The following is a 10,155-nucleotide window of genomic DNA, read 5'->3' on the forward strand; positions in this document are numbered from 1 at the left end:
GAAAGAAGTGACAAGTGGAGTGCCGCAGGGCTCCGTCCTGGGCCCGGTTCTGTTCAACATCTTTATTAACGACTTAGACGAAGGGTTAGAAGGCACGATCATCAAGTTTGCAGATGACACCAAACTCGGAGGGATAGCTAACACTCCAGAAGACAGGAGCAGAATTCAAAACGATCTTGACAGACTAGAGAGATGGGCCGAAACTAACAAAATGAAGTTCAACAGGGACAAATGCAAAATACTTCACTTCGGCAGAAAAAATGGAAATCAAAGATACAGAATGGGGGACGCCTGGCTTGACAGCAGTGTGTGTGAAAAAGACCTTGCAGTCCTCGTGGACAACAAGTTAAACATGAGCCAACAATGTGATGCGGCAGCTAAAAAAGCCAACGGGATTCTGGCCTGCATCAATAGGGGAATAGCGTCTAGATCCAGGGAAGTCCTGCTCCCCCTGATTCTATTCTGCCTTGGTCAGACCACACCTGGAATACTGTGTCCAATTTTGGGCACCGCAGATGAAGGGAGATGCTGACAAGCTGGAAAGCGTCCAGAGGAGGGCAACTAAAATGATTAAGGGTCTGGAGAACAAGCCCTATGAGGAGAGGCTTAAAGAGCTGGGCATGTTTAGCCTGCAGAAGAGAAGGCTGAGAGGAGACATGATAGCCATGTACAAATATGTGAAGAGAAGTCATAGGGAAGAGGGAGCAAGCTTGTTTTCTGCTGCCCTGCAGACTAGGACACGGAACAATGGCTTCAAACTACAGGAAAGGAGATTCCACCTGAACATCAGGAAGAACTTCCTCACTGTGAGGGCTGTTCGGCAGTGGAACTCTCTCCCCCGGAATGTGGTGGAGGCACCTTCTTTGGAAGCTTTTAAGCAGAGGCTGGATGGCCATCTGTCGGGGGTGCTTTGAATGCGATTTCCTGCTTCTTAGCGGGGGGTTGGACTAGATGGCCCTTGAGGTCTCTTCCAACTCTACTATTCTATGATTCTATGATTCTATGGTTTAGTTATGTTGGTTTGTGATGACAAGTACTGTACAGTATGGAATAAATGTTCATTTTTTTGTTCAACAATAAATGTGGATTCTTCTTCGTGGAAAAATAAGACATCCCCTGAAAATAAGACCTAGCACATCTTTGGGAGTAAAAAATAATGTAAGACACTGTCTTATTTTCGGGGAAACACGGTAGTGGTAAGTTTTGGCATCCAGGGATATCTCTAATTAGGTGCCAATGTTTTCTAATAATTTTGTGGATTTTTGGAGAGAATTGTGTTAAAGTTAATGGCCAAATGATGCGATCATTGTTTTGTTTTGTCTGTTCCTTTAGTAAGTTACTCCTGTCTATAGATTCTGCCTTCCTAATAGCTGGTTTTATGATTCTTATAGGATAACCTCTCTCCTTAAACTGTTTCTTAAAGATAGACACTTCTGTAGCAAGATCCTCAGGGGAACTAGTGTTACGTTTCAATCTTATTAATTGTGCAAAAGGTAAGTTGGTTTTTAATTTATGGTGGTGGAATCTGGAGTAGTGCATTATGGAATTTTTATCTGTTGGCTTTCTATAGTTTTTGACCATCAATCTCTTGCCATTTTTGTATACTGTGACATCCAAGAAAATAACATGGTTAAATACAATACATGACAGTATAACATTCACCAGTACCTATAGCCATACAAGCATTAATTTCTCTCCTCCGCCTCTTTGGTTGGGCCGGGGCCGCGCGGGTGGCGAGGGCCAGGAGCTTCCTTGAGGAAACAAGGCTGCAGTGGAGGGAGGGCAAGCTCATGCTTTTCTGCCGTCGGATGCGCTGAGGAAGAAGTGTGCGGCTCCTCCTTGTCGTCAGTCTCAGCACATCCGCTGGTAGTGAAGCATGAGGACCTCTTAGCCCTCCCTCAAGTGTGACCTTGTTACCTCAGGGAAGGGCTTTGAATTAGCCAGTTGGGAATGCAGGTCCTTGTTAGTTTGGAAGATTCATTTGGGAAATGTGGCCAGAGTGACCCTTTGAGATGCTGAGGAAGCAGAGGTGGGAGTCCTTGTGGCAGGGGAGATAACGGCACAATCAATAAAGAAATCCTTGTTCCTTTCAGCATTTAGCACAATGCTGGTAATTCACGGAAACCCATGATCCAGAATATGTTACACCCTTGAATGCTGGACGGAATTCTGCCAGCCAGCCTGCCTTGTGTTCCTTTAACCACATTTGGGTTTGACCCAATGAAATGGGTGTGGCCCTCCAATATTGGAAAAGGGTTCAGTTCCCTCCTTCCATGACTCCGTCCTTCTCTTATCCTCTCCTTCTATGTTTCTTCCCTTCCATCTTTCCTTTCTTCTTTCCTTTTTCGCTTTGTTTGCCTTGAGCCAGAGGTATGCGGCTTCATGTCTAACCTTTGGCTTCTTCTTTATTGACCAGGACGTGAGAGTTCTCTGGAGCCACCCCTGCCGTGATGGGAAACGAACCAGCTTCTAGTTGATATCAAGGCATTTGGAAACCAAAGTGCAGAAAGGAAACCAGTCCTCTAGGAAAAAGGATTCCTCTCAAGGGGCTGATCCTGCAGAATTCCTACATTCACTTTGGATTCTAGAGTAGAACCATAGAAGAGACTGCATGAGGCCCCTAGTCCAGGCTCCTGTCATGCAGGAAAAGTACCCCTGACAGATGAGCATCTAGCCTCTGTTTAAAAGATCCCAAAGGAGCCTCCACTACATTTTGAGGCAGAGAGTCCCACTGCTGAAAAGCTCTTACAGTCAGGAAGTTCTTAATGTTCAGAAGGAGTCTCCTTTCCTATAATTTGAACCCACTGTTGTGAGTAATCAGAAAGGGAAAAACAAGAATCAAGTGTCAATATTGCAATTAAATGTACATAACTTTTGACATGGAGGAGAAAGCATATAAATGTATTGAATGTGGAAAGAGCTTTGGTCAGCATGGAAAACTGAAGACACATCAAAGGACTCACACTGGGGAGAAACCCTATAACTGCCTGGAGTGTGGACAGAGCTTCACTCAGAAGGGACACTTACATTCACATCAAAGGACTCACACTGGGGAGAAACCCTATAACTGCCTGGAGTGTGGAAAAAGCTTTGCTCATAATTCAACCCTCCATGCACATCAAAGGACTCACACTGGAGAGAAACCCTATATATGTCTGGAGTGTGGACAGAGCTTCACTCATAGTTCAAGTCTACATTCACATCAAAGGACTCACACTGGGGAGAAACCCTATAACTGCCTGGAGTGTGGACAGAGCTTTGCTCGTAGTTCAGGACTACGTTCACATCAAAGGACTCACACTGGGGGGAAACCCTATAACTGCCTGGAGTGTGAACAGAGCTTTGCTTGTAGTTCAGCACTACGTAGACATCAAAGGACTCACACTGGGGAGAAACCCTATAACTGCCTGGAGTGTGGACAAAGCTTCACTCAAAGTTCAAACCTGCGTAGACATCAAAGGACTCACACTGGGGAGAAACCCTATAACTGCCTGGAGTGTGGACAGAGCTTCACTCAAAGTTCAGACCTACGTAGACATCAAAGGACTCACACTGGAGAGAAACCCTATAACTGCCTGGAGTGTGGACAGAGCTTCACTCATAGTTCAGACCTACGTAGACATCAAAGGACTCACACTGGGGAGAAACCCTATACATGCCGGGAGTGTGGACAGAGCTTCGCTGATAGTTCAACTCTACGTAAACATCAAAGGACTCACACTGGGGAGAAACCCTATAAATGCCTGGAGTGTGGACAGAGCTTTGCTCGTAGTTCAAGTCTACGTTCACATCAAAGGACTCACACTGTGGAGAAACCCTATAAATGCCTGGAATGTGGACAGACCTTCGCTCAGATTGCAACTTTACATCCACATCAAAGAACTCACACTGGGGAGAAACCCTATAAATGCCTGGAGTGTGGACAGAGCTGCACTCACAGTTCAGACTTACGTTCACATCAAAGGACTCACACTGGGGAGAAACCCTATAAATGCCTGGAGTGTGGACAGAGCTTCGCTCAAAGTGGAAACCTAAGTTCACATCAAAGGACCCACACTGGGGAGAAACCCTATAAATGTCTGGAGTGTGGACAGAGCTTCACTCGTAGTTCAGGTCTACGTTCACATCATAGGACTCACATGGGGTGAAACCGTAGAAATGCATGGTGTGTGGACAGAGCTTTTCACGGAATAACATTATACATAGACATCATAGAGTTCACCCTGGAGAGAATGTTGTTAATTGACACCAGAGTGTCAAAAGCAAGACTTGCAAATTTTGGAAATGCAAGCTCAGAGTTGTGACATTTCATCACATGTGATGTTTTGTAGAAAGATTGAACTAAAATGCCTTCCATTCTGGAAGTAATTAAGATTATAGGAAACTATAGTTTTATATGTTGAGAATGTTGGATGATCAATTTCGAATGAAAACATGGATAGTTACTGTGAGATACTAAAATATGAATTGACTATACAGTGTTACCCCGCTACTTTGTGGTTTGCTTATTGCGGACTCCCTGTTTCGCAGGAAATTTATTTATTTATTTAGCCCTCTGCTGCTGCTTCTCCTCCTCAGGGCTGCCTCCTTGCTTTGGCCCTGCCATGCGGCTCTGGCTGCCTCTGCCAGGGAAGAAGGAACGTCGCTCCATGAGTGAGGGAGGGAGGGAGGGAGGGAGGGCACGCGGCTGAGGGACGAGCCAGGCTTGGAGGGTGCCCCGCTGCTTGTTCCTAGCGATCCTCTTCCTCTTCTCCCTCGGCAGCCTGACTCTCGAAGGAGAGGAGGAGGAGGAGGAAGAGGACAAGTCCCCTCCTCTTCCGAGTCCTCCAAGTCTCGCGGCACGGCCGTCTGGAGCGGTGGCAGGAGAGGAGTGTGGCCGCCTCTTCCAGGCCCTTCTGCCACCACTGCCGCCCTCCCTCCTTCGCTCCCTCACAGAGCGTCGTTCTTTCCCTGGCAGAGGCAACCAGAGCCACAAGGGGGCAGCCCTGAGGAGGAGGAGAAGCAGCAGCAATGGGGGAAATAAAATAATGTACTGTATAAATATTAAAATTAAAATAGTGTTCCTACTTTGTGGATCGTAATCCCCGCGGTAAGTGAGGAAACACCACACAGGGATGGAAGGAATGTTTTATTCCAAAGCAAAAAAGAATGGCTTATGAAGACCTGCAAATTAGCCAAAACAAGATGGGCAGATGTCAGTTGTAATATTTATTCATTGGAAGAGTGTTAATCGGAAATAGAAGTGTGGTTATACTATATTATCTAAAGGGAGTAGAATAATGAGAGATAAAAATTAACAGATAGAATGAGGCCTTTAGGCACAAATCCCTTTCTGTTTTCTAGTTCAGTTGTGTGTCTATGGAGGTAATTGTTTCGTTAATGTGCGTGTTTCTGATTTAGTTTGTATCTCATGTAGTAGTTAGTTTCATGTAGTTGAAACATTATATATAATTTCTGCCTTTTTGTATTCTTGCTTTTAATCTCTTTTTTATTGTTTATTTGCAAAAAAGAACGGGATTTATAAGGGTCAAAACGGCTGAAACTGGAGGGGTGGGTAGACCTGGTTTTAGCCCAAAATGGGGTTTAATGTTTAATCTAGAGCGCCATTGAACATCATTTCCTTCCTCTGTGTTGATGACATGGGTTTGGATTCCATTGTCTTCCTTCAGACATTATTGTTCCTATTATGCTTTATACAACATGTATTCACTGCTTTGATCACCATCGATTCTTTTTCACTGCCTTGTCTATCCCGCAAACCCCTCCAGTGTGTTCTGTTGGTCATCAGGGTTGTGTGTGCTAAGTTTGGTCCACATGCGTCATTGGTGGGCTTCCGAATGCTCTCTGGATGCAGGGTGAACTACAACTCCCACGTTCTGTGTGCCAAGTTTGGTCGTCAGCTTGTTTTGTTCTGAACCCAAAGGATTGCTATTCTTTTGATGCCGAGTGTTCAGGGAAGAGTGAGTTCTGTTAGATGAATGAGGCTTTCAGAGACCACGTCTGGTCGCTTGGCTGGGAAATTGTACAAACATGTTCACACAAATGGGAAGGTTAGAAGATTTGGTTCAGGCAGATTTTAAGTTAATAACCTTTAAAAATAGAAGATAAAATTTGGAAAGCACAGGATGGTGGAGCATCTGAGTTGGTTGAGCCTCAGTAACGGTGGAAGCCCAGTGATTTTATTTGATCTATCATGTCAGAAACTAATTGAGAGTACAGTTATAATGTATTTTAATAACACAAAGTTTTTGTTTTTTCGTGTCAGGAGCAAACTGAGTTGCTTCTGGAGTGAGAGAATTGGCCGTCTGCAAGGACGTTGCCCAGGGGACGCCCGGATGTTTTGACGTTTCACCATCCTTGTGGGAGGCTTCTCTCATTTCCCCGCATGGAGCTGGAGCTGATAGAGGGAGCTCATCCGCACTCTCCCCAGAAGCGACTCAAGCTGCTCCTGACATGGAAAATAAAATAACACAAAGTTAAAACTTGGCATGATACTAGATTTCCTTTGACTAGAAGCTGGCCGCTTGGAGTGCCTCTGGTGTCGCTGTGAGAAGGTCCCCTGTAACGGAAAGCCCTATTTTATTGGGGATTTTTGTCTATGTTATGTAATGTTGATTCAGTGGTCAAGGTGGGCAGGAGTTGGCTACTGCTGATTGGCTATGTGTCACCATGGTAACGTAGCTGCTTCCGTAGAAATGCAACTATTTCGAAGCTAGCACGAAAGGGGCGGAGCTAGCTGGATGAAAAAGGAGGGAATGTTTCAAAAAGAGTGAGTTAGTGAAGTTCTCTAGCCGGTGAGCTTGAAAGAAGATGTCTGAAGTCAGTTAGGTTTAAGTTTCCAGTGAGATAGAGCTGAGGAAAAGGAATACTGTTGAGACAAAGTTCCAGTCAAGTGGTTGATGTTACAGAATGAAAGATATTATCTATATTATGTACAAATGAAACGGAAGAAGTAAACCTTTGCAACAAGTTATGTTTTTTGGACTAAAAAAACCATCAATAAATAATTCTTTGTTTGTAATAAGGACAGTGTTCCTGAGTGGTGAATTGCTCTACTTAGAGTCAGCAGAAGATTTGTCTCGTATGCTTCCCCTCCGTGTCACATCCTCTCATACACGCACAGCACAGACTCAAGGGTTTCTAGCTGGCAGTGGCTGGGATCCTGAAAGAAAGTGGCTGGCTGACGGTTGCCCCAAACCCTCTCCTTCAGGGTCTGCTAGGAAATGGATCAGTCTTTTGTGAGAAGATGGCTGAGTGTGGGAGTGTGAGTGAATATGTGTGTGTGAATGGATCTGCTTGGTGCCAGGACAGTGTATGATTTTTCGTGCAGAATAGAAGTTACATGCATAGTGTTTACACCCAGATCTGGTGTCACTGGTATATTCTTCAGAGCCGTAGTCTCAAACGTAGAGATTGTTCAGCCTCCCCTCTTCTCCAAAGAAAGCACACTGCGTAGAAAAGGAAGCGGAAGGAAGGAAGGAAGAAGCTGAAAGAAGGAAAGGGTGAATCAAGGCTTCCAGAGCCACCCAAATATTTCTGAAGAAGAGCCCTTACTCAAGTCACTTACTTAGGGGATCCCTGGTTGTGCAAGCATGATGGCCTTTCAAGTGTAGTGTCTTCGCGGTGGACACGTGGAGCCCTCCTATTCCTGACCCGCATGTTCGTTCTTCCACAGTGAGGGCATCTCATTCCAGACGGAAGGCGGTCCCGGTCAGGGTTGGTTTGGCATGCCTTCTTCCTCTTGGCACACTTCTCCCTTTCGCCCTAAATTCATGCCTCTTCCAATTCCACAGCACTGCTGGTCACAACTGACCTCTAGCTGAAGCGCTCAAGAGCCAGGGCTTCCCAGTTCTTTCTCGGTGTTTATTACACAGGTTTTCAGGCTGGCTTTAAGCCCATCTTTCAGTCTCTTTTTCTGTCCACCAACCTTCCATTTTCCGTTCTTGAGTGTTTCTTATACATCAGAGCAGAGTCCAGGTATTTTGGTGTGCTGCAACACTCCAGTGGGAGTTGGTGGAGGCTCAGACATGGAGGGAGCCCAGTGGTGGCTGAGGCAAAGCAATGGCGGAGGCCCTGGTGATGTTGAAGACCTAGTGGTGGTGGCGGGAGGCCTAGTGATGGTGGGCACGCAGCTATGGTGGAGGCCTCCTGATAGTGAAGCAGTGCAAGAGGCCCAAGCGTGGCTCTTTCTTCTCAGTCTGGATTTCTCTGCTCTTTTCTCTTCAGCTGGTGAGTCCTAACTTCTTCCTGGAACTTTGGCGGGTAGCCAGTCTCACCAGGTATCAGCTTCACTACTATTCCCATCATCCAAAGTCAATTCCCCGCAAAACCAGCAGTACTTAAATATGGTCATGGTGGGTCTGTGCCAGATTTGGTCCCGATCCATCCTCAGTGGGATTCACAGTGCTCCCTGGAAGTTCTCCCTGAACTGTAATTCCCATCATCCAGGATCAATTCCCCCTCCCAACATCCTCTCCAGTATTTTAAGATGGTCATGTGGGATATCTGGGCTACGTTTGCACCAATTCATTTCGTGTGGGAATCGCAATTCTCTTTGGAAGTGGGAGCCATCTTGGAAAACAAATACACACACACACACTTGGGTACCCAGTGTTGCCTGGGTTATTTGAAAAAGTTCATTTTATTTTACAGAATGCATAAGGTTGTGAGTAAACTACAACTCCCATCATGGCAGGTTAACCCCCTCAAACTCCATCACTGGTTAAAGTGTGTCATATTGGGCAAATCTGCTCTCTAGATGCATCATCAGAGGGGTCCGTGGGATCTCTGGCTGCAGGGTGAACTGCAGCTCCCACCATGCTGGGTCTGTTCCCCCCAAACCCCTCCAGTGTATTAAGTTAGTCATGGTGGTTCTGTGTGCCAATTTGGTCCCTGTATTGTCGGTGGTTGTCACTGTCTCTGGATGTAGGTGAACTATAAATCCCAGTACCAACAACTCCCAAATGTCCCCCCAAAACCTACCAGTATTCCAAATTGGCCATATCGGATATGCGTGCCAAATTTGGTGCAGATCCCTTGTTGTTCGCATAGACAGTGCTCTCTGGATGTAGGTGAACTATAATTCCTATAAATCAAGGCAACTTTCCCCCAAAGCCCTCCTGCATTTTTGTTGGTCATAGGGGCTCTGTGTGCTAAGTTAGGTTCGGGGCCATCCTTTGTGGGGTGAACTATAAACCCCAGTATCTACAACGGCTATAAATTAAGGGGAATTCCCCCACAAACCTCTCCAGTATTTTTCTTTGGTCACGAGGATTGTGTGTGCCAGTTGCAGTCCTGGTCCATTGTCAGTGGGGGTCACAGTGCTGTGTCTTGATCCAGGGTGAACTACAACTTCCACCATGTGGAGTCAGTCCCCAATTGTGGACCTGTGTCTTCAGGGGGAGTTTAACCCCGTAGAATCATAGAATAGTATAGTTGGAAGAGACCACATGGGCCATCTAGTCTAGCACAGGCTGCAACCCTACAATCTGTTTGGCCTTCTGATTGACCAGGAGTGCCTCCGTCTTGTCTGGATTCAGTTTCAGTTCATCTGCCCTCATCCAGACCGTTAGAGCTGCCAATCACCAGTTCAGGACCTGAGCAGCCTCCTGAGCAGGAGGAGGAAAGGAGGAGCGGAGGTGGACGTCACCTGGGAGCACATGACGTTGAACTCCAGAACTCCGGATGATCTCTCCCTGTGGCTTCATGTAGATGTTCAACAACATGGGTGACAAGACTGAACCCCACAGGACCCCACAAGAGAATGGCCGTGGGGCCAAGCAGGTGTCCCCCAGCAACGCCTTCTGAGAGTGACCTTCCAGGAAGGAAAACTGCCTCCGAGCCCTATTCCCACAAGGCATCCCAGAAGGACACCATGGTATGGTAGGCCGATGAGAGGCCCAGGAGAACCAAGATGGACACCCTCCCCCCATCCAATTCCCTGCTTAGATCATCTGCTGAGGAGACAAAGACTGATTCAGTTCCATGACCCGTCCTAAAGCCAGACTGCGCCCGATCCAGACACTCAGTGTCTTCCAGGAACAACGGGAGTTGCGAGGCCACCACACGTTCCATGACTTTGCCCAAAAAGGGGAGATTGGAAACTGGCCGGAAGTTGACCAATTGAGTCGGGTCCAGGGATCGTTTGTCAACAGC

General features: G+C 46.5%; 1 protein-coding gene across 1 annotated transcript; it reads left to right on the forward strand.

The window, feature by feature from the left end:
• LOC134294552 (zinc finger protein 135-like) lies at positions 1–7,024 on the forward strand. Its single transcript, XM_062966087.1, has 2 exons — positions 1–1,493; positions 2,417–7,024. The coding sequence occupies exon 2, from the start codon at positions 2,862–2,864 to the stop codon at positions 4,146–4,148; it is 1,287 nt and encodes a 428-aa protein (XP_062822157.1). The 5' UTR covers positions 1–1,493; positions 2,417–2,861; the 3' UTR covers positions 4,149–7,024.
• The last annotated feature ends 3,131 nt before the right edge of the window (positions 7,025–10,155 follow it).

Source organism: Anolis carolinensis, unplaced genomic scaffold (assembly GCF_035594765.1).
Source record: "Anolis carolinensis isolate JA03-04 unplaced genomic scaffold, rAnoCar3.1.pri scaffold_17, whole genome shotgun sequence".
Taxonomy (NCBI): domain Eukaryota; kingdom Metazoa; phylum Chordata; class Lepidosauria; order Squamata; family Dactyloidae; genus Anolis; species Anolis carolinensis.

What these genes read in the sequence shown, in the direction of transcription:
- LOC134294552 (XM_062966087.1), top strand. Translation starts at nt 2,862, where the DNA reads ATGTACATAACTTTTGACATGGAGGAGAAAGCATATAAATGTATTGAA.